This window comes from Eleutherodactylus coqui, chromosome 13 (genome assembly GCF_035609145.1).
Source record: "Eleutherodactylus coqui strain aEleCoq1 chromosome 13, aEleCoq1.hap1, whole genome shotgun sequence".
Classification (NCBI taxonomy): domain Eukaryota; kingdom Metazoa; phylum Chordata; class Amphibia; order Anura; family Eleutherodactylidae; genus Eleutherodactylus; species Eleutherodactylus coqui.
The window spans coordinates 125,415,513-125,440,520 of NC_089849.1; the positions used below are offsets into that span (position 1 = coordinate 125,415,513).

General features: G+C 49.0%; 1 protein-coding gene across 2 annotated transcripts in view; it reads left to right on the forward strand.

The window, feature by feature from the left end:
* UNC93B1 (unc-93 homolog B1, TLR signaling regulator) overlaps positions 1 to 25,008 on the forward strand; it is a 42,723-nt gene that overhangs the window by 13,989 nt on the left and 3,726 nt on the right. For both annotated transcript variants that reach the window (XM_066588103.1, XM_066588104.1), the window contains exons 3-11: positions 2,548 to 2,689; positions 6,930 to 7,083; positions 8,670 to 8,831; positions 8,982 to 9,111; positions 9,190 to 9,283; positions 10,588 to 10,715; positions 16,349 to 16,531; positions 18,683 to 18,956; positions 24,529 to 24,647. In XM_066588103.1, the coding sequence (XP_066444200.1) occupies positions 2,548 to 2,689; positions 6,930 to 7,083; positions 8,670 to 8,831; positions 8,982 to 9,111; positions 9,190 to 9,283; positions 10,588 to 10,715; positions 16,349 to 16,531; positions 18,683 to 18,956; positions 24,529 to 24,647 (1,386 nt within the window). The remainder of the gene's footprint in view (positions 1 to 2,547; positions 2,690 to 6,929; positions 7,084 to 8,669; positions 8,832 to 8,981; positions 9,112 to 9,189; positions 9,284 to 10,587; positions 10,716 to 16,348; positions 16,532 to 18,682; positions 18,957 to 24,528; positions 24,648 to 25,008) is intronic.

The following is a 25,008-nucleotide window of genomic DNA, read 5'->3' on the forward strand; positions in this document are numbered from 1 at the left end:
TTTCTGGTAAACAACAATTCCTCCACTACCTCTTCATTCCGATTAATGAAACGAACGTAAGCTAGCAGCAATGTTTCATTGTCTCTAATCGTTGACTCGTCAATTTGCATTACAACTTCTGTGTTCTTTGACACGTCCAAAAGTGTTTCTTCCACATCAGCAGCCATCTCATCAATTCTTCTTGGAACGGTGTCATTACTCAAGAGAATCGATTTCACAATGACACACGTGTCAGGCTGCAGCATAGTACTGACAACTGTGGGTAGTATGTGATTTGCCACATTGCGCTATTAATAAAGAGACTTTATAGGAAGCAAGGAGGCCTTTGTCAGCATTGAGAGCAGATTTTCCAAATAGCTTGCCTACAGTGCTGCGGATCTCAAACTTTGACTTTAAACCTTGGGAAAATAAAATAGGCTTACCCACTCTGTCTGAATGCATTTTTGTAAGGAGATCACTCAGTCTCGAAGGCTTCATAGCTTCATTTGAAAATACCTTTTCACAAACGAGGCACAAGGGAAGCTGTCTGTTTGTAGGAGAAGGGCTGAATCTGTATTTGAAGTATTCATTTGAATACTGATGGCATTTCTTCTTCTCAGCCATTTTTATAAAGTATGCTTCATGAATGGTACAAAGACTCTTGCCTAAAATAGCAGGTGCAAGAATGTGATTGGCAGGCAAAAGTTTGGAGGAAAGCGCATTGGCCCTTTAAGAGAACGGGTAGCAGCATTTAAGCCTGAGAGTGAGCAGAGGAGAGAAATGCAGAGTGAGAATGATGACGACAAGCAGCCCCAGTGGCAGGTAAGCGGAATAAGCAGCGGTGGCACACTGTAATCCACAACGGAATCCGCCTATGACCATGGTCGGCGACCACGCGTACCTGTTTTCTGTACTCTTCATCTGTACTATGGATGGTCTGGCCAGTAAGCCGTCGGTCATGCACAGTACAGCCTTTTTTTTCCAAATGTTTATTTTTTCCGCACCGTCACTAGGCAATGACGCAGCTCCTGCAACCTTTCCGCAATGTCAATTGTTGAAGTGCCACAGGTTGCACAGCTTCTGTTGACCACAATAGAAGCCATCCGAGCAGAATTCGCGCAAAAATAGAACGTGCTACGGATCAGGCGTAATAGTTGTCCTCAAGGATATACTCCAGTTATAAATTCAGAGAACAAAACTCAAGAAAGGGGGAAAAGGAAATCTCCGCCATATGAATACAGTAAACCCTGCGAGCAGCACCAGCGCCGCTGTCATATAGGCCGGACTGACATGATGATGCTAGCCTGGACATGTTTCCGGGTTGTGGTTGCCACGTTTTGACAAACCTTTTAAAGACCCAGTGCCCAAACTACAACCCAAAACCCACTTATTTATAGCAAAGTATCAACACGTCAGAGGCGGGGCTTATCCTGACGTATGATTTTACCTCTGTTGTTCTAAAAAGGACTGGGCCGCTTCACAATAGACAGGATGCAGATTCGACTGCTTTTTGGATGTGGAAATGCTACAGAATTTGCTACAGAAATTTCCACTGAGGACATTCTGCAGCATTTCCGCGACGTGTAAACATACCCCAGCGGTAATAGTGACCCCTCAGGGCTGCCCCAGTGGTAACAGTGACCTCCCACAGCGGCCCCAGTGGTAACAGTGACCCCCAACAGTGGCTCCAGTAGTAACAGTGACCTCCACAGCTGCAACAGTGAACCCCCACAGCGGCCCCAAAAGTAACAGTGACATCCCACAGAGGCCCCAGTGGTAACAGTGACACCCCACAATGGCCCAAGCAGCAATAGTAACATGCCACAGTGACCCCCAGTAGTAATAGTGACATCCCACAGTGGCTCTAATAGTAATAGTAACATCTCACAGTGGCCCCAAGAGTAATAATGACATCCCACAGCAGCCCCCAGTAGTAATATTGACATCCCACAGTGGTCCCAGTAGTAATAGTGACCACTGGAGTCCCATATACTTATCCCCTTCTCCTCGTGGAAGCGCCGCTGCTGCTGGCGCTGATCCCAGGTGCACACTGTGACATCAGTGTGTTGCCGGACGCTTCCTCCCCTGCTCTCACGAAACCTAAGAGGAGATGTCAGGGGAGAGCGGAGGAGGATCCCTGGTTGCACACTGACGTCACAGTGTACGCTGGGATTAGCGCCGCTGGCAGCACAGCTGAGAGAATACCGGCAGGGGAGTTGCAGCCGCGGCCCCTGCCGGCATTCACTAACATGGTGAGTGGCCAACGGCGGCGCGTGCCAGCAGGGAGGGCTCTGTGTGCCGCCTCTGGCACGTGTGCCATACGTTCACCACCACTGGGATAGGTCATAAATAGTATTTTCCTGGAAAATCCTTTTAAGAGAGCGAATATGAAAAGCGTGAATTGCAGGTGCCACATCTAAACGCATTACTGCTTGCGGGGTGTCCAAGAGACCACAGTATTCCACAGGTGTATTCATGCCGAGCGCTTACATTCCCGTTCATAAGACCGTCATGTTGTAGCTGGCATAACTCGCTGATTATATTAATAAAGTCTTTATGTTTGAGCAGTTGGAAGAATTCTTGGGTAACAATGCAGATTATGACGAGGAAGCCGAGGAGAAGCGCTACTACAGACGGAAGAGATTTCTGACCGTGAAAAGCGTTATAGCTGCAAGTCTGGGAGCTGCTCTGACATATGGCGTCTACCTAGGTATGGTGAATATGACTTAGCAAGGGAATCCTTATCCTTGATGCTATCTTATAATCTTTAGTTACCCGTAATAACTAAGTGCCGACTGCTGGCTCACCAGATGGGCCAACCGGTTCTGGACCGGCTACTGCTGCAACACCATGCTGGTGCGAATCACCTGGAGCCTTAACAGAGTCATGTCGGTTATGGCTGGTGTCATGGGGTCAGGCGAGATGGCACAGCAGCAAGCAAGTAATGCCACATGTTACCTAAACAGTTCTTTTACTGGAGATGAACGTGGAAACAGCGGTATACTGGTCATTACTGACTGGTGTAAACATTGGACTGGCTTGGCATTCGCTATAGCCAGTTCACTTGTCATCCAGCAATTCTGATGGAATCTGGGGGTACTTGGGTAACAGCTCCGCACTCTTCAGGGCAATTCTCCACAATGCTGGATCGGTCTCCTCTCGCCTGCTGCTCTGCACACTCCGCGGCATCAAGCTGGTTCAGGCCTCTGTGGCACGCACTGCGCAGCCATGCTACTTCTGTAAAAATCATCAACCAACTCTCTGCATGGGAACCCAACTCTTATAGCCAATTACAAACCACGCGATGACGCACACAGCCGCGCCTGCCGGTGAACCGTCCCCCACAAATCTGCCATGTTGTTACTTTCATTATAGAGACCCTAAATAACAGGAGACCCAGGAAAGCAGGCAAAATGTACTTTGGTGATGCACCTTCCACCTTGATGTAACTGATGTAAACAGGCAGTCGTTCATCGGTTAACTGGCCTGAGGAAGATGCCATTCTGGTACTGAAATGCGTCACCAAAATAAGTTTTGCCTGCTATCCTGGGTCTCCTGTCCTAGCGCACCGACACCCCTCATCTTCTCTTGTGCTATACTTCAAATAGAGAGACTTTGATCCAAATGTCATACATTGTCTGCAACTGTCTGGTGTAATCCTTTAAATTTCCACCAGTATAGTATATAACTATGATCGTTATCATCTTCCAATCAAATCTGAATACTAAAAGGTCATAAAAGGGGAGGGTTATAGGGGTTGCCTAGTGAGATCCAGAAGTGTCCCAATAAGTGACTCCAAACCATTTCAAGATTATCAAACGTATCCAGTAGACGTGAGATATTCCATACTGCGAGTGTCCTTAATTCTAGAATCTAAGGCCTCCCTCACAGAAGGCTGAAAACGTTGCTTTGGAAAACGCTGCATGTTCTATCTTTGGGCATTTTTGGCTGAGTCTCCCATTAAAATGAATGGGCAGCGTTTTGCAAACGCCCTGTGTGAGGGAGACCTTAGGGCCCTTACCCCCACCACCTTCCTTCCCCGGCCAAGAAAGTGTTCAGATTCCCACGATCAGCGAAAATCTGAATGGCTATCGTTTAGTCTAAATGCTCGCACGACTGAACGGCGAATGATTCATTTGTTCATTGTTCAGTTTCTGCAGGCATAAAAACTGAACGACTGATCGCCTCGTGTAAACAGACAGTCGCTCATCAAAAGATTTTCAATTTCCTGGGCCCTCCCCATTGCATCCGCCATTTTGCCAAGGGGCGCATGCGCCGAAGTTGGGGAAAGTTCTGTGGATGAAGATCCCATCAGAGGACATCACCAGAGGCCTTCTGTAAGTAATTTCACCTCCCTTCATGGATCGAATCCGTGATGGGAGGAGAAATTTTAACTTTTTTTACTTCTACGTGATCGCTGTTATCCATTGGACAGTGACGATCACGTGACCAGGGACAGAGTACTGCGGCCCCCCGTGAAATATCCAGGCTCTTAGCTAAGTTTGGTAGCCAGGAGCAGGGGGATTTTAAATTATCCGGGCAATCTGCGGCTTTTGCGCGTGCGTCTGCCAATTCTGGATTTCCCCCAGATCAAAAAATAAAAAAGAAGTGAGAGCACTGGTCTTACACCCTGGCCTACCATCAAGACCAGTGGTCTCACTTCTTTTTTATTGTTTGATCTGGGGGAAATCCTGAATTGGGGTGATTGTGCCCTGAGATAGCTCCTGTGATTACTAATCCGTGCCAGCTCTAATATTAAGTGGAGGCTGGCATGTAAATGTCAGGATTATTCCCCAGGCACTGGAGTGGATGGGTGATTGTTACTCGTACACATTTGGTGCAGAAGCACTAGCTCACCAGATAGAGTAATACCCTCAGAGTTTATCTTTGATCATCATAGACTCAGACTCACTATGTCCAGCAAGGCTGCCGTGATCTGCTGTCTTTAACTGAACTCTTTAACCTCCTGAAGATCTACTTTACCCTGCGGTGAAACGCGTCGAGATGAGTAACACTGAGCTGTATCTGAGATTCATCAATTTGGGCTCCACATTCATACACAGTCTCACTTCAGTAACTGGAGATATATTTGAGGGGTTTCTGAGAGACACTGTCCCAGAATACCTCAAGGAGAACAACGGAATAACTCCTCACCAGCATGGGTTCATGAAGGGTCGATCATGTCAGACCAATCTGATCAGCTTCTACCATGAAGTAAGCTCTAGGCTGGACCTGGGAGAGTCTATTGATCTCGTATATCTGGACTTCTCTAAAGCATTTGACACCGTGCCACATAATAGGCTGATATACAAAATGAGGAGCTCGGATTGGGCGAAAACGTGTGTATCTGGGTAAGGAACTGGCTCAGAGATAGAAAGCAGAGGGTGGTAATAAATGGCTCATACTCTGATTGGGCCACCGTCACTAGCGGGGGCCACAGGCTTCAGTATTAGGCCCCACTCTGTTCAACATATTTATCAATGACCTGATAGAGGGGCTGCACAGCAAAATATCAATATTTGTAGATGATACAAAATTATACAATATAATTAATGCAACGGAGGACAATGTGCGGCTACAAACGGACCGAGATAAGCTGGGGGCTTGGGGGGGGGAAATGGCAAATGAAGTTCAATGTTGATAAATGTAAGGTTCTGCACATGGGCAGGAGAAACGGATGTCACCAATATACACTAAATGGGGTACTGCTAGGGAAAAGTGATATGGAAAAAGACCTGGGGGTACTAGTGGATTGTAGACTAAACTGGAGTAACCAATGCCAGTCAGCTGCTGCAAAAGCTAATAAAGTCTTGAGGTGCATTAAAAGATGTATAGGGGCGAGGGATGAGAACATTATCCTCCCACTATATAAGGCACTAGTCGGGCCTCACATGGAATACTGCATACAGTTCTGGTCACCGGTGCTCAGGAAAGATGTTACAGTGCTGGAGGGGGTTCAAAGAAGGGCAACTAAACTAATACATGGAATGACGGGACTGGAATACCCAGAGAGGCACCAAAACTGGGACTATTTACTCTAGAAAAAAGATGGCTAAGGGGCGACCAAATAACCATGTATAAGTACATGAGGGGACAACACATGGATCTCTCCCGCGATCTGTTTATACCCAGGACTGCGACGGTAACGAGAGGACATCCGCTACGATTAGAGGAAAGCAGGTTTCATCACCAACATAGAAGGGGGTTCTTTACTATAAGAGCAGTGAGACTGTGGAACTCTCTGCCGGAGGATGTGGTGATGGCAAAATCCATGGAGGAGTTTAAAAGGGGACTTGATGTCTTCCTAGAGCGGAAGAATATTACAGGATATAAATCCAAGGTTAATTGTTAATCCGGGTATACAGGCAGGTGGGAACTATTAGGGGTTGGTCCAGGGATTAGTCTGACTACCATTAGGGAGTCGGGAAGGAATTTTCCCCCCAAATGGGCTAATTGGCTTCTGCCTCTTGAGGTTTTTGCCTTCCTCTGGATCAACAACACAGGAGGATAACAGGCTGGACTAGATGGACATTGTCTTCATTCGGCCTTACAAACTATGTTACTATGTTACATCCCTAAGAGTCATTTTTGTTGCTTATAATTGAATCTAACATCCAGTCTCTTTGGTTTAAATCCATCTTCTTTATCTTGGTAGATTATTGGGTTTGGCTTGATAACTGATATTGTCTAGACCCAGCCCAAGGAGAAGACATGTTCTCTTATATATTTGTTGTGTCCATTCCTTTCCCTGGCGGCCCCACACCCGGTCCCCACGGCTTCTGTGCCCTTAGTTGTGTCTTTAGTACATTATTCTCCGTTTTATCTATTACGTCCCCTCTCTGATGGGCGTTACACGTGTCTCATAGACCTTCCTGCACGCTGGGATTTAGCTTACAGTTAGAATAGGGACGTGCGCTGCGATAATTCATGGCCTGCTCCTTCTCTTCCAGGACTCCTTGAGATGCAGCTGATCTTACATTATGATGAAACTTACAGAGAAGTGAAGTACGGTAACATGGGACTGCAGGATATTGATAACAAGATGCTGATGGGGATCAACGTCACCCCAATTGTTGCGCTGCTGTATACTCCTGTCCTTATCAGGTTAGCATGTACACTTGTATTATATAGCTTACTATGGAATGCCATGTCACTTATAACACACTGATAGGGAAACACAGCGGTACACAGAAGGAACGGACAGAAGTCTCCTCAGTGAAAGCAAAGAGTTAATCTGCTCTTGCTGCTCATTTCTCCTATACACAGGCACTTGGCAGACCGTATAAATGATTACAGTAAGTTACATCCAGCGATCACAGGTGACGTCCTATATAGGCCCCCACTCAGTAATAATGCCTCATATAAGCCCCTACTTAGTAATAATGCCTCTCACAGGCTGCACTCAGTAATAATGTCCCCTATAGGCCCCCACTCAGTAATAATGCCCCCTATAGGTTCGCACTCAGTATTAATGCCGCCTATAGGCCCCCACTCAGTAATAATGCCCCCTGTAGGTTCGCACTCAGTGCTAATGCCCGATATAGGCCCCCATTCACTAATAATGTCCCCTATAGGTTCGCACTCAGTAATAATGCCCCCTATAGGCCCCCATTCAGTAATAATGTCCCCTATAGGTTCACACTTAGTAATAATTCCCCCTATAGGCCCCCACTCAGTAATAATGCCCCATATAAGCCCCTACTTAGTAATAATGCCTCTCACAGGCTGCACTCAGTAATAATGCCCCCTATAGGCCCCCACTCAGTAATAATGCCCCCTATAGGTCCGTACTCAGTATTAATGCTCCCTATAGGCCCCCACTCAGTAATAATGCCCCCTATAGGCCCCCATTCAGTAATAATGTCCCCCTAAAGGTTCACACTTAGTAATAATTCCCCCTATAGGCCCCCACTCAGTAATAATGCCCCCTATAGGTTCGCACTCAGTGCTAATGCCCGATATAGGCCCCCATTCAGTAATAATTTCCCCTATAGGTTCGCACTCAGTAATAATGTCCCCTATAGGTTCACACTTAGTAATAATTCCCCCTATAGGCCCCCACTCAGTAATAATGCCCCCTATAGGTCCGTACTCAGTATTAATGCTCCCTATAGGCCCCCACTCAGTAATAATGTCCCCCTAAAGGTTCACACTTAGTAATAATTCCCCCTATAGGCCCCCACTCAGTAATAATGCCCATCATCACATGATCGCTCTACCTGAAACTCAGTGAGTAAACTGTGCGGGCACAGACTGCAGAGGCAGGCAGCCGGAGGAGCAACACATGGGAGTATAACTTTAAAAAAAAATGTTCCTCCCCTCCACTGGCCCCATGGCCCAACTGGCCCACCAGAAATTTCTTCGTTGGGTTGTATGGCTAGTCTGCCCCTACTCTCCAGGGGTTCAAAATGGACTCAGTTAATATTGAAGCTATTCCTGCATGGGTTCAGTCACAAAGCCTCAAGACCTTCAATGATTTTTAGGGTTTGCTAACTTCTATAAAAAGATTATCCGTGAAAGCACTTGCTGATATGACCAGGAAGAGAGTGGATCCATCTAAGTGGTCTCCAAGCGGCTAAGGAGGCTTTAACAAACCTAGTTGTAGCTCTTGAAATGCTTTGTATTCACTCCGGTGCTCCAACCAGTCGGCTCCATGGATGTTGCCCGTCTCACCAGAGCTTTCTTTGCAGGTACTTTGGTACCAAGTGGATGCTGTTCCTGTCCTCTGGGATCTATGCGTTGTTTGTCTCCACCAACTACTGGGAGCGATACTACACACTCGTCCCGTCTGCTACAGTCATCGGTGCCATGATTGTTCCTTTCTGGGCATCCATAGGCAACTACATTACCAGGTAAGACTGCTATCACTTCATCGTGAGTGCAAGAGACCAACCGGCTCTACCTTTATATGAGGCCACCAGAGCCCTGCATTATCTAGGAGGAAGCCTACTGGACCTCTTTGGGCATCAATCTCTGAACTTGCTGTTACTTTTATCATTCAGGATGGCTCAAAGATATTATGAGTTTGTTAATTACAAAGAGGAGAAGATTGGAGAGCAGCGGCGCCTGCCGCGTGGAGCCAGCACCAAGTACATCATCATATTTCAGAGCCTTTTCTTCTCTATTTTCCATGTGAGTGACCACAGTCGGAGCTTTCAGAACTCTGTCTAGTATTCCTGAAGTTCATCCAGCGTTCTTTTCTCTTCCCAGCTCTGCTTTACGATATCGCAGTTCCCGGTTTACTTCTTCCTCAGCAAATTCTTATACAGCTTCAACCACACATTATGCGATGTCAAGCAGTGCGGTAAGTGAGCGCCCCCTTGTATGGCAGAGGAGCTGCCTGCTGCCCCCTTACTGTTTATAGAGCGGCATACGGCGGCGTGAGACCTCACCCCCTCCTGGTCTGAGATGCAGCCAGGATAGGGGGGTTGTAAGAGACAGAAGGTACCTGCCAGCACCTGTGTTGTTGGCGCTGAGGCGCTGTGTCAAGGTTGCCTCTGCTAGACAAAGGAGCCACAGCCAGGAAGGGCAGGCCGAAGAGGCTGAAGAGCACTGGATGGCACTATTTGTTGTGGCCTCCGATGAGGCTGAAGAGGAGGCCTAACCCCTGTATAGTAGGTAGCACATCCCCACCCAGAAGACTGCCCCACTGTATGGACATAGTGTAGAACACAGTTAGGCCCCACCTGGCCCTAGAGGACAGCCAGCAGCCATATTGGCCACTTTTATAGAATTGTAGCTGTGAGATTCGGTGCCAGCAACAGTCTGTGCTGCTTGGCACATAGAAGGGCCCCAGGACTGTAAGAAGGGGCAGACTACAGAGACAACTAGGAAGTAGCATCCGCCACCGCGAGGACCAAGGTGCTACCCCATACCAGGGGAGCAGTGCATGAAAAGAGCGACAACAGTGATGTGGATTGGAGAGCCTAGAAGAAGCTGTGAGATATGTAAGAGCGGTCCAACAACGATAGACTATGGCGGATGTTTACGGACTGGGGGAGCATCTTCCCAAGGGGGGTTGTAGTTCTGCTGGACCTGTCGTTAGTTGAGTAACATGAAGGGAGTTAGAAGATTTTCATTAATGTGCAAAGTCATGTGACAGGGAGCGGGCAGTGTGGGGTTGCAGTGCTACGCGCCAAAGCAAGATGATGAGATGCACTTGAGACAGAAGTGTCTTTGGGATGTTGATTCTTGCCTGCAGTACGCGTGAGTCTGCAGCGACACCGAGCTCCTACATCTGGTGGCGGAGTGCTGCGATGAGCATGACGTAATACAAGGATGGTGGACAGTAATGATGGGGTGCGAAGTGCCTTGTCACCCTGAGGGAAGTGGGGAGGTGTACCTGACCCCGCATGCGCGGTGTACTGAGAGGAAAGTGCAGATTGGTATTACGTTAGTATGAATTTTGGTTAAATACGTAGCATTAGAAGTCCCAATACTTCTATGGAGAGATATCAGACACGTTCCAATAAGTAAGTTTATCTTCTATAACAAAGGAAATTCTGTTTCTGCCTCCGTTTGTAAGAGCCGCGCCAAACACAACACCACCGCCGGCTATACTGGCTTAGTGCAAGGACCACTGCAGTGCATTTCCTGATCTCTTTGCAGGTGCCTCCATCCCCCATGGGATTCTTCCAGGGTTTAATGTGACCGTCCTCCAGTCTCTGCCTTCCAGCGTGGATCTCATTTATATGGAGAGCGCCCTCATGCTGGTCGCGCTGTCATCCATGCTACTGGTAAGAGGAGCGAAACGCTTCTTGTCTGTTGTGAGTATGTGTATGATGCTTAGAGGGGTTGCATCACCAAAGTAGGTTATTCCACCAGATGGCGGATACCTGATCAGTAGGGGTCCGACCACTGGGACCCCAGTATATCTTAAAGTGTGGACAGTAGAGAATGTGCGCCGCTTCTTCATTGACTCTGATGGGACTACTATTGGCTATTTCCAGTGGTCCCATTATAGTGAATACGCGTTCTCCATTGCCAGCACTCTCAGAGCGGCGGGGGCTCCATTCTAAGGATCAGTGGGGGTCCCCACTGTAGATGAGGGATAACTTGCTTTGGTGGGACAACCTCTTTAATGGAGGAGATTACTAAACTGAATGCACGAGAATGTTTACTGTGACCCTCCGGTCCTGGACACCAATGGTCGCACCACCTGCCAGCAGGTATCGGTAGCCGAAGACCCAACATGCTGCTCTGACTGACCAATGCTGCTCACCTAAAAAGTACTGGCCAACCAAGGCCACGTCTAGTGTCTTAGAGAAATCATACATATTAGTACACAGCGTGCATCAGGTAGTCGGAGAAGCGGTGCGGACATCTTTGTTTGTCCAGGACCGGAGAGTCACTGTAATTTGCTTTTAAAAACAGACCTGCGCACTTTGTGCCACATTCATCATGAGTTTTGGATACTTTCTGCTCCTTGTGAGACAAGTGGTTGAGCTTTACTGGAAAAGAGGACTGATTTAGGGTGCGTTCGCACGTGGCGGAAAATATGTGGATCTTCTGCAGCGGAAATGGTCTGGAAAATCCACAGTGGAAACATTTGCTATTACAGTGAATGGGATTAAATCCTGCTCACATGTAGAGGGAAGCCGCTGTAACTGCTGGAAGGCCGCCTTCACACGGGCAGATTTGCACATGCAATATTTGTGCGTTCAATACGCAGAGAAAGTAACCCATTGATTTCACACGGGTGCATTTCGTTTGTGAAACAAAATACGCAGTATGTTCTATCCTCGTCCATATTGCGGACGGACGTAGCACATATTAAACCAATTTAACGAGATTGCCCATTGAAATCAGTAGGAGCAAGCTTGTGCACAAAAATACGCACGATATGAATGTGCAAAAATACACACAGCCCACATAGAACGCCTGATTAACGCCCGCCTTACAGGCTATCTGTCAGAAAACTCTTTTATTGCCCCCCTACAGTTCGGCTTCCACCCTCTGCACTCGACAGAAACTGCCCTGACTAAAGTGTCAAACGACCTACTGACAGCCAAATCGAGGGGCGATTACTCCCTACTGATCCTCCTCGATCTCTCTGCAGCATTTGGCACTGTTGACCATAAACTCCTCCTCAGTATGCTTCGCTCCATCAGCCTAAAGGATACTGCCCTCTCCTGGTTCTCTTCCTACCTATCTGACCGCTCTTTCAGCATCTCCTTTGCTGGCTCTACCTCCCCTCCTCTTCCCCTTGCTGTTGGGGTCCCCCAGGGCTTGGTCCTCAGCCCCCTCCTCTTCCCCTTGCTGTTGGGGTCCCACAGGGCTCAGTCCGTGACCCCCTCCTCTTCCCCTCGCTGTTAGGGTCCCCCAGGACTCGGTCCTCGGCCCCCTCCTCTTCCCCCTCGCTGTTAGGGTCCCCCAGGACTCAGTCCTCGGCCCCCTCCTCTTCCCCTCGCTGTTAGGGTCCCCCAGGGCTCTGTCCTCGGCCCCCTCCTTTTCTCCATCTACACAGCCCCTATTGGACAAACCATCAGGAGATTTGGCCTCCAATACCACCTGTACGCTGATGACACCCAGCTATACACCTCTTCCCGTGACATCTCTGCACCTTTACTCCAAAATATCACTAACTGTCTGTCTGCTGTCTCTAACACTATGTCCTCTCTCTACCTAAAACTAAACCTCTCTAAAACTGACAACGAACATGTCAGCTGCACCTCAAGAACATCGCAAGAATCCGCTCTTTTCTCACTGTAGACGCGCTAAAAACGCTTATTGTCGCCCTCATCCACTCCCGGCTCGATTATTGCAACTCGCTGCTGATCGGCCTCCCCTGCACCAGACTCTACCCCTCCAATCCGTCCGGTATGCGGCAGTTAGGGTTGCCACCTGGCCAGTAATCCACCGGCCTGGCCGGTATTTTTTCTGTCAGGCCGGTGCCGGTATTTTTTTTTTACTGGCCCTATTACAGGCTGGTATTTTCAGATCCTGCACTGCCCCCTAGCGCTGGTTAACCCTCCTCTGGCAGTCCTGAAATCAGGGGAAACACAAACCTGAGAGCCGGCAGCTTCCAGGACCTCCGATAATGTCATGTCATGTGATAACCTGTGTGGGAGTAGTCAGGGATCACATAACCACGGGGAGCTCAGTAAATGTAAGATTGTGTGTGTGTGTGTCTGTCTGTCTGTGTGTGTCTCTGTCTCTGTCTTGGAGCTGTGGGGGTCTGGATGGAGGGAGGGAGTGAGTGGAGCTTTGTGTGGTGGTCAGGATGATGTAGCAGAGCTGTGTGTGTGATGTCTGGGGATCAGGATGGATGTGGTGGAGCTGTGTGTGTGATGTCTCGGGATCAGGATGGATGTAGCGGAGCTGTGTGTGTGATGTCTGTGGATCAGGATGGATGTGGCGGAGCTGTGTGTGTGATGTCTGTGGATCAGGATGGATGTAGCAGAGCTGTGTGTGTGATGTCTGGGGATCAGGATGGATGTGGCGGAGCTGTGTGTGTGATGTCTGTGGATCAGGATGGATGTAGTGGAGTTGTGTGTGTGTGTGATGTGTGGGGGTCAGGATGGATGGAGTAGAGCTGTGTGTGTGTGATGTGTGGGGGTCAGGAGAATGGATGTCCGGCCGGCGCTGCAGTGACAGTGTCGGTAGCCAAGGAGGAGAGCGGAGGAGCAGTACATGCAGTACGAGGTATGTACCATGTACTGCATGTACATATAATTACATACAGGACATATCTTACATCATTACATATCTTACATATATTACATCAGCATCACTGTATACAGGGGAGGTATATCTCCTGTATATACTGATATGGACCATGGTGGGGTAACCTGGATATCTCATGTATATAATTATATATGTGTAGATTGTATACGAGCTTCTGCAGCGTGTTCTCGCGAGTATATAGTGTGTAGTTCACACTAAACGTCATCTACTCGCGAGAACAATCTGGCCTGGATCCCGCGCATGCGCACAGCTGCTGGACGGGATCCAGGAGATAAAGGAGGGGAAAAAATGGCGTGATAAGCCATGCCCCCAAGTTACGCCCCTTTTTACCATGGCCAGTATTTTTTCGTGACAAAGGTGGCAAGCCAGACTCATCATTCTGTCCAGCCGCTACTCGGATGCCTCTGTCCTGTGCCGGTCACTGCACTGGCTGCCCGGCAAATACAGAATACAATTCACACTCACCACCCTCATCCATAAAGCCCTCCACAGCGCAGCGCCGCCCTAAATTGTATCCCTCATCTCAATCTCAATCCACCACCCACTTTAATTTGAACCTCTCATTCCCACCTCGAAGACTTCTCCAGAGCAGCACCAGTCCTCTGGAACACGCTACCCCAAAACTATCCGGGCAATCCCTGACACACAAAACTTCAGGCGTGCTCTAAAAACATACCTCTTCAGGGAGGCATACCGCATCCCCCTAAACAAACCCCTCTGTACTCCGCCTGATACCATGCTCCCTGTCCTACTGACTGCAACCCCTACTAGCTGCTATCAACCGCTCAATGCAGTCACACCGATACAACCACCACACGGCTTAATGTCTGAACATTGTCTATGTGTATAGCACCCCTCACTCTCCACCCCGCCATACCGTGCACATCTCCACCCCGCCATACCGTGCACATCTCCACCCCGCCATACCGCGCACATCTCCAGCCCCGCCATACCGCGCACATCTCCACCCCGCCATACCGCGCACATCTCCACCCCGCCATACCGCGCACATCTCCACCCCGCCATACCGCGCACATCTCCACCCCGCCGTACCGCGCACATCTCCACCCCGCCGTACCGCGCACATCTCCACCCCGCCGTACCGCGCACATCTCCACCCCGCCGTACCGCGCACATCTCCACCCCGCCGTACCGCGCACATCTCCACCCCGCCGTACCGCGCACATCTCCACCCCGCCGTACCGCGCACATCTCCACCCCGCCGTACCGCGCACATCTCCACCCCGCCGTACCGCGCACATCTCCACCCCGCCGTACCGCGCACATCTCCACCCCGCCGTACCGCGCACATCTCCACCCCGCCGTACCGTGCACATCTCCACCCCGCCGTACCGTGCACATCTCCACCCCGCCGTACCGTGCACATCTCCACCCCGCCGTACCGTGCACATCTCCACCCCGCCATACCGCGCACATCTCCACCCCTCCATACCGCTCACATCTCCACCCCTCCATACCGCTCACATCTCCACCCCTCCATACCGTGCACATCTCCACCCCACTATACCGTGCACATCTCCACCTCCCCATACCGTGCACATCTCCACCTCACCATACCGTGCACATCTCCAGCCCTTTACCTTCTGTATCACCCCATTACTTGTAGTATGTAAGCTCGTTGGAGCAGGACCCGCACCCCTATTGTTTCCATCAGCTGATTACTATGTAACCGCGGTTCTGTAATGTTTGTACTTTTGTCTTTCTGTATTCCCGTCTATGTAAGCGCTGCGGAATATGTTGGCGCTATACAAATAAAGATTAGTATTATGTGCGCCGATGCCCGTGGTCTGAATTGGGACACTAAATGCTAAAATGACACCAAAATTTTGGCGCAAAGTAAAGCAAGCAATAGATGATATAAAGTCAGACGGAGTTCCTACAAGTCCAGCTGCCTCCCCGTTCAGCATTAGCCACGCGGAATGAACAGCGCAACTTTCCACGGCCCTTAGGCTCAGTAATACGGACATGTGACGTCTCGGCCCGTGACTGAGATGGCTCATATTTCCTGTGGTTTTGGTCCTTCCTGCGTTTTTTGCGTGCGCTTTTCATGCCTACAAGGAGGCCCTCTGGATTTCTCCTGCCTTCTTGCGTCTCACAGCGTATTTTTAACGCGCCCAGTAACTTGAATGGATGCGTTTGGTTCGTGATACACCCATGTGAATGAGCCCTAAGGCCGAGCGCATTAATACGCCCATAATACAAACAACTGTCGCGGCTCGACCACAAGTCTACTGTCGGAAGAATAAGACGTGCTGCCCTTATGTAAAATACACGCGTGACAAACCCGTGTGCGGTCCCCAGTGCAAGTCTACAGGGTTTATGCTGTGCGTACAAATACAGGTGTAATACGGATGGCTGATACGCCCGTGTGAGCCCGGGGGGTCCTACTGCATGGAGCAAGCAATCATGGGAACCAGTTGTTGTGCTTTTTAACGCCGTCCATTCACACGCAGATTGTCTTTTCCAGTTTGTCTCCTTCAGTCCATTGCTGGTCAGGAGGGTCTGGAGGGCCAGGGAGGTCCGGCAAATGACGAATGTGATCTTCATGCCTACGTAAAATGAGCGACTAGCGATAAGCAAGCAGATTCCCGTTGAGGGCTGAGTTGTCGGCGAACGGTTGTAAGATGGGATTAGTGGATCTGACCCGCTGTCTTCTCTCCAGATCCTGATCCTCTGCGGTTCTGCATACCGCCCGGCTGAAGAGATCGACCTCCGCAGCATCGGCTGGGGGAACATATTCCAGTTACCCTTCAAGCACGCCAGAGACTACCGCCTGCGCTGCCTGAGCCCCTACTTCATCTACACGGGGTTCGAGGTCCTGTTTGCCTGCACCGGGTTCGCTCTGGTGAGTGATGGACGGACGATCGCAGCTTTCCTTCCTTTCTCTTTCCAAAGCAGCAGTTTTTGGGGCGTCTACAATGCAGTTTTTGAAGCCAAAATATTCAAAGCAACGGGAAAAACTACATCCCGGACGGCCGGAACGACGCTGGATTTATTTTTAAGCTGAAAAAAAAGAATTTGAATGAAACTCTTATTTCCAAAAGATTTCCAATTAACATTTTTAGATTTCTGATTGGTTGTTACGATGTTAGTTTTTGGGGTTTTTTTCAGGCAAGTGAGCATTACCGTACACCATTTAGCATAATCACCGTCCCTTGAGATGATGTCGCCATCCTACACATATCTATCATTCACCTACACATACAGTAGCTGACCATGTACATATACAGGGGCTGGACAAAAATATGGAAACACCGTACGAAATGCATGGCGTCTTATTCATTAGCACTGAGCTGCCCCTTTGACCCCTGCTTGTCTGAGAGCTTTAGACTGGCTGCACACGACCGGATCTGCATTGCGGAATTTCCACTCGCAGAGGAAGGCCGATTTCGCAATAGAGCACCGCGATTTTCGAGTACTTCACTACTCGGGTGAAAAGATTCGGGGGGCACCGTGGGTGAGCGGGGGGTTGCAGAGGGCAGTGGGGGGGGAGAGAGAGAGAGCTCCCCCCTGTTCCGCGCTGCTACCCCCCGTCCACCACGCCCCCCGGCGACCCCCGAATCTTTTCACCCGAGTAGTGAAGTACTCGAAAATCGCGGTGCTCGATTGCGAAATCGGCCTTACCGAGTACGTTCGCTCATCTCTAAACATGATCTATTTTTGAGCGGACTCCGCGTGGACGGTTTCCATTGACTTTGCAAAAAGGTCACGGATTCCGCGTCAACGCTAGGCAATGATACAAAAAAGCAGGGTTTTAAAAAAAAAATCTGTATGGCGCATGTGCAAGGATGAGCCGTCTGGACCATTCGCAGCACAGAAACTGACAGGTATGCGGGTCACTGGTCACAGGGTTGGGTTCTGGTGTGGGATCCCACATCCGAAATCCAACCCGGTCCTGTGCAGCCGGCCTTACTGCAAAATTTGTATTTACTTCACTTCTTGCCCTGCTCTGGGTGGATTTGGGAGCTGACTGGTAACAGCAGCTGAGTGGCTCAAACTCCTGACCAATAGAACCTTTTTGCTCAGCAGATGCTCACTTCTCTAAATGTCATGTAACTTAAGGCATGCATTTTGTATGCTGTTTCCATATTTTTGTCCACCCCCTATGTGTGCATACTCTAGTTACGACATCCTGTCACACACACCATAGCTGTCGGGTAATATTCCAGTAACCTGATATTTAGCAATGCTATTAGCTTTGGCCTCCCCATGTGTATAATAAGCATTCTTTACTTAGGGCATCCCTCTTCGTCCAGTTTTGTATTACTCGTCCCTCACTGCAGTATGCATGGGGTCTGCATATTAAAGGCTAATGTGAAGACCCCTTGAAGACACTCGCTAGTTCCAGGATAGTCCTCCCTTCTGGATACATTCCTACACTAGAGGGTTAACGCCTCGGACCACCTGACATGTAGGAGACCCCCACCTCGATAAATCCGGGCCGATGAGTATGGTAAAAGAAGAGTCATTTGATAATAGTGTCTTTGAACTGCCGGCCTGATGTTTTCCAGCTCTATCGTAGCGGTAGAGTTATTACAGCCCCGGATGGTTTATTATAGAGAGAAGTGAAGCCGCCCGGCTCCTTTCATCGGACTCCTCATACATGACCACTAAAAATGGCAACTTTATTTAACTCTTCCTTCTCTCCAGCCGATGCCCAGCACACTGGGGCAGCGGTGGTCAAGACTGCCTTGCCCTACCTCCTTGCTCCTGATTTGCCAGTTTCTCCCTTGGGGCAGAGCAATGAGCAGAAGGTGACCCATGCCGTTAGATGTGGTTGTGTCCTACTGCCACCAATGTAAAGAGATACAACGTATCCACATTACAAACGGAGGGGCGCACGATCCATGCCGTAGATATTCATCAGGGGTTACAAGGGGCTTGTCTGCATCTCATACATGTGTCACATGCTCCAATCTCATGATGTTCGCTGATACATACTATTTCTTGTGTCTGTCCTATACTTACTCCTTGCTGTTATCTCTTTGACCTTCAGGGTTACGGGGTGTGCTCTATTGGACTGGAGAACCTTCCGTATATCATCACAGCTTACGGTCTGTCTGCCTGCGTCTTCTCTTCTCTCGGACTCTCCTTGATCCACCTTCCTCGACAAATCCCGTTGACAGCCGGACCGTTACTCCATTCCTGTCTCCTGGTCGGACTGTTTTTCTGGAGCCCAACTCCCAGGGATCAGTCCCAGAGTCCCCTGCTGTATTTGGTGGCCATCCTGTGGGGTGTTGGCAGTGCCCTGAACAAGACCGGGGTCAGCAGTGAGTATTGGCTCTTCAAAAACACAAGATCTTCTATTTGTATTGTTTATTTCCAGAGTTCTGATTATTTTTCTGGCTTCGATGCTTTTTAAGCCGGTATGATGTGTTACGAGGAGCCCTAAGGGACGTGTATTCGGCTGGGTTCACATGTAGCGTGGGGGTCCGGCTGCAGATTCACCCCCCACAATACAACCCATTATAAATCCAAAGTCCGGCAGTGTGAACCAAACTGCGGGAAATCTTAAGCCCTTTTAACCCTTTAGTGCCACGGCCTATTGTTGGCCCCATGGAGGCTACAATGTTTTGGGAGTTTTCATCTCCACTTCTCAGAAGCCAGACCGTTTCTGTTCTTCCGCTGACGCGGCCGCAGGGGGGCTTCTATGTTCACATGGGGAGCTGTAGTTTGTAGTGGCACCATTTTGGGGTATAAAAAGTGTATTGTGTAAATTCATCAATTCATAAAAACCCTTATTGGTGGAAAATATATATGTTTTATATTCCTGCATTTGAAGATTCCTAATAGAGATGAGCGAACGTACTCGTAATGAGTACTTACGCACCCGAGTACCACCATTTTCGAGTACTTCAGTACTCGCGTGTAAAGATTCGGGGGCGCCGGGGGGCGGGGAGAGGCGCGGCTGTGCGGGGGGTAGCAGCGGGGAACAGGGGGGAGCCCTCTCTCTCCCTCTCCCCCCCACTCCCCGCTGCAACCCCCCACGCCGCCACGGAAGTACTCGAAAATCGCGGTACTCGGGCAAAAAAGGGGCGGGGCCGAGCACGTTCGCTCATCTCTAATTCCTAACGTTATTTCCCATGGGCGGCTGTGCGGGCCTTGTGCTTTGTGCGATAAGCTGTAGTTTTTATTGGTGTCATTTTGGGTTTTTTTAATCACTATTATTGATTTTTTTTTCTCTAGGCAAGATGAACTTAAAGGAGATGTCCCGCGCCGAAACGGGTTTTTTTTTTTTTTAACCCCCCCCCCCGTTCGGCGCGAGACAACCCCGATGCAGGGGTTAAAAAAACCACCCGCACAGCGCTTACCTGAATCCCGGCGGTCCGGCGTCTTCATACTCACCTGCTGAAGATGGCCGCCGGGATCTTCTACCTTCGTGGACCGCAGCTCTTCTGTGCGGTCCACTGCCGATTCCAGCCTCCTGATTGGCTGGAATCGGCACGTGACGGGGCGGAGCTACACGGAGCCGCTCTCTGGCACGAGCGGCTCCATAGAAGACTGCTGAAGACCCGGACTGCGCAAGCGCGGCTAATTTGGCCATCGGAGGCCAAAAATTAGTCGGCTCCATGGAGACGAGGACGCTAGCAACGGAGCAGGTAAGTATAAAACTTTTTATAACTTCTGTATGGCTCATAATTAATGCACAATGTACATTACAAAGTGCATTATTATGGCCATGCAGAAGTGTATAGACCCACTTGCTGCCTCGGGACAACCCCTTTAAGAAGCGTTGTGGGTCAGTTTTTTTGATTTTTTTATAGCAATGATTGGGAATTGAGCACAAGCCAGAACCCATATACAAGTACTGCCCTACTTGTGAGCAGGTTCCAGGAGCCTGTTCGCAAGTACATTTGCTTGTATGGACCGCAGTCGCGGGTGGATCCTGCTCCATACAGCGGCTCGTCGGAACTGCTACGGCCGGGTGTCCGCTGTAAGAAACAGCCGGCACCCGACGCTCAGGGGTCCCGTACAGCGTCCTGCTATAAGATCGCGGGGCGCTGTGCAGTTGCTAGGCAGCCGGTGGCCTTCTGAAAGCCCCCGGGGCTGCCTATGCAGAGTGCCTAGCCACCGCATAGTGCCCCGCGATCTGACCGGACAGGCTTGATAGAAGCCTGCCCGGTCCCTGTACAGAATGATATAATGCCATAGCCTGACATCATTCTGTGCAGGACAGATTGTTCGCAGCTTACGAAGTTCATAACTCGAACGTTCACAAGTCGGAGACTATCTGTACAGACCGCTGTTTCTGCATCAGGCTGCAGGAGGCTCCTGGCTTGGCTGGTGAGAGGCCTGTGACGCGGGCCGGGAGGGGTTAATATCACTCCTTAATTCTCAGTCATTGTTATAAAGATCTGTATAAAGGGTCGGACATTGACTTGCAGGAATGCTGCCATCCAGTAGGTGGCGCTGCAGAGGTATTGTTCCATCTCCCTTATTTGCAAACATTTCTGTGTAACTTCATTCTTGAGGAAGTAGCGACGTGTAAAAGACAAGTTAGGCGTTGTGGTTGTAAGATCACATGATAGAACAACTGGTGCCATGAACATGTAACCGTCAGCTAAGAGCTATATCCAAGATGGCTGCCGTCTGCCAGTATTTATATAGGAGTATTACTCTGGGCATGCAAGTGGTCTCTATGAGACAACATGTTTTAGCCCCTTCCCACCCCAAGGCATATGTGTACATCTTGGGTGAGAAGGGGTTGCCACGAATGAACGTATCCATACATCCTACAGATGGCACAGGCCCAGGAACTAAGCCCACACCACTGGCAGCAGGAGCCAGAGTGGCAGCCGGCCTCCTGTTGCACCAGTGGGGATTGGTGCAGGGTACTGCAGTGTATTATCTGAGTGATCTTGAGATTGCAGGTACAAGTCCCCTACAGGGACATAAAAAAATGCAAAAACATTAGAGTTCAAAAAAATAGTTTAAAAATAGTTAAAAAAAAACAAAAAACCAAGCCACATATTTGGTGTTGTTGCATCCATAATGACCCGAGCAATAAAATTGAACAGACCTGTAATCCTGCACAGCAAATGCAATGAAAAAAGCAAAAAAAAAAATGGACCACGAGGCTTTCAAGACATCTTGCCTCCAGAAAAATGCAATTAACCCTTTCCAATCCAATTTGTATCCTGGTTTTCCTAGGGCGCTTACTCTTTTTCTGCTTTTATACAACAGCGCTATCTGCTGGCTAAAGCCAGTACTGCATGAGGTGACACATTGGATAGGCTTTGACAGCAGAAAAGCTGGCAATATACAGTAAGAGAACCCCGACGGACGTCTTCCAACATCAGAGCTGTACAGCCTTAAATCATAATGTCTTCAGACGTCAGACAGTGGATTGGAAAGGGTTAAAGTAATTTTAAAAACTCATATGTAACCCCAAATGACAGCAATAAAAACGACAGCTCGTCACACAAAACCCGAGCCCTCAGCAGCGCGGGCAGGGGAACGTTACGCATATGTAGATGCAGAAATGTAAAATTATTTATTTTCCACCAATAAGGGTTTTTATTGCGCATCTTCCTGTAGAGCCCCTGCTTTCCTATTGGTTCTTCCACATGAGTTTTGTAGGCTGGGAAATTGCAAGACTACAAAATCCAGGTGTGCGCTATACAGCCGCGATTTGCGATATTTTGTAGCCCATGTTTCCCTATGGATCCTTCCTTTGTGCTTCATCGCATCGTACGAAAACGCGGTTTTCATGCGGTGCGATGCAACTTTGACAGTAGGAAATCCTACTGTAAAAGCCCTAAAATAAGCCCTAGCTGCATAACAAAACAAAAAAAACACATACATCACCTAAGAGGCGCTGTCAGCTCCGCCACGTCTTCTACCCGGTCCAGGCAGTTGTCTTCAGGCATCTCTTTCTTGTCAGAACTTGGAAAATCCCCGCCTCCAGGAAGCGCTGCCTCTGATTGGCTGAGCTCACTTTTATATCAGTCGCTCTAAAATAATTTTCTATATAATTATGTGAGTGTATATATATAAATAAATATATATATATTCCTAGAATGGTAACCTTGGAAGGGTCATCGGGTCCCACCCCCTGCTCAGTGCAGGATCACTAAATCATCCCAGACAGATATTTGTCCAGCCTTTGTTTGAACACTTCCATTGAAGGAGAACTCTCCACCTCCCGTGGTAACCTGTTCCACTCATTGATCCCCTCACTGTCTAATATCTAATTTGTGTCTTCTCTAGAGATGAGCGAACACGTTCGGCTCCGCCCCTTTTTCGCCCGAACACCGAACTTTGCGAACACTTCAGTGTTCGGGCGAAAAAGTTCGGGGGCCGCCGTGGCAGCGCGGGGGGGTGCGGCGGGGAGTGGGGGGGAGAGGGAGAGAGAGAGGGCTCCCCCCTGTTCCCCGCTACTGCCGCCCGCGCCGCCGCGCATCTCCCCGCCCCCCGGCGGCACCCGGACACTTACGCGCGAACACTGCAGTGTTCGGCAAAGCCGGTGTCCGGGTGCGGATGTGTCCGTAACGGACACGTTCGCTCATCCCTAGTCTTCTCCCTTTCAGTTTCACCCAATTGCTTCTAGTCTTTCCTTGTACAGATGAGAATAGGGCTGATCCCTCTGCACTGTGACGGCCCTTCAGATATTTGTAGACCGCTATTAAGTCTCCTCTCAGCCTTCTCTTCTGCTAAACATTCCCAGATCCTTTACCCGTTCCTCTTAGGACATGATTTGCAGACCGCTCACCATCTTGGTAACTCTTCTCTGAACTTGCTCCAGTTTGTCTATGTCTTCTATAAAGTGGGGTGCCCAGAACTGGACCCAGTATTCCAGATGAGGTCTGACTAAGATAGAGTAGAGGGGATAATGACCTCATGTGATCTAGACTCTAAGCTTCTCTTAATACATCCCAGAATTGTGTTTGCCTTTTTGGCTGCTGCATCACACTGCTGACTCATGTTCAGTCTATGATCTATTAGTATACCCAAGTCTTTTTCACATGTGCTGCTGCTTAGCCCAATTCCTCTCATTCTGTATGTGGCTTTTTTCATTTTTCTTGCCCAGATGTAGGACTTTGCATTTCTCCTTGTTAAATACCATTCTGTTAGTCGCTGCCCACTGTGCGAGCTTTTCTAGATCTTTTTGAATACTCTCTCTCTTCTCTAGTGTTAGCTATCCCTCCCAGCTTTGTGTCATCCTCAAATGTTAACCCTTTCCAATCCACTGTCTGACCTCTGAAGACATTATGATTTAAGGCTGCACAGCTCCGATGTTGGAAGACGTCCGTCAGGGTTCTCTTACTGCATATTGTCAGCCTCTCTGCTGTGGGAGCCTATCCAAGGTGTCACCTCATGCAGTACTGGCTTTAGCCAGCAGATAGCGCTGTTGTATAACGGCAGAAAAAGAGTAAGCCCCTTAGGAAAACCAGGATACAAATTGGATTGGAAAGGGTTAATCAGTTTCCCCTCGATTCCCTCCTGCAGGTCATTTGTATGTGTGTATATATGTGTATCTTATTCTGTACATCATTCTAATTGTATAACTTATTACCCATAATGTATATTCCATCCCCCACATAAGGTATGAATAGATTTGATTGGTTTGTGGTTCTTATTCTTGTACCGTGACCTCCATCTCAGCTGTGAACGGGGTTTTCACGGTGCCATTTATTAGGCGTTATGTGCGTTTAATAAAGAAGATTCTTTCACCTGGAGCATCCTTTCCTTTCTGTGGGCTTTCTTGTGCTGTTGGACTCCTGGCGGACATGTGTACAGAGGAACCTTCTAATGGCGGAGCTGCGTTAAATAAGTTTGGTTGAGCGCACATATTTTTCTTGGTACATTTTCGGTTTCATGGGACTCCTTTCTCTTCCCCAGTTCTTCTAGGAGTGTTTTATGAGGACAAGGGCCGCCAAGACTTTGTGTTCACCATCTACCACTGGCTCCAAGCACTGGCGATATTTATTGTGTATCTGTGGTCCGGATTCCCCATGATGGTAGGAAATTATCAGTATCTTCATGGCCGCGGGAACCTCTGCACTGCACAAGGGCGATAAGGCCCGTTTGTAGTCTACAGCATGGTGTGCTGCAGCTGAGAGGTCTCACTGCTTGTGTCCTGCGGAGGTCTGTAGACACCTGCTCTTCAGTCCACCATTACTTTGAGTCCGCGATGAAACGCGGGCATTGAAGATATATTTTCAAATTTTCCTTCACACTTGTGGGTACGAATTAGGTATTCCACAAGTGGAAGAAAAATCGCAGCATGCTCTATTATATCCCGGACGGCCTCAATAGGTGTCTGTGAATGCGAGCGAGCCACAGCCCATGTGCAAATAACACTGCGTTTCAGTGACGGCA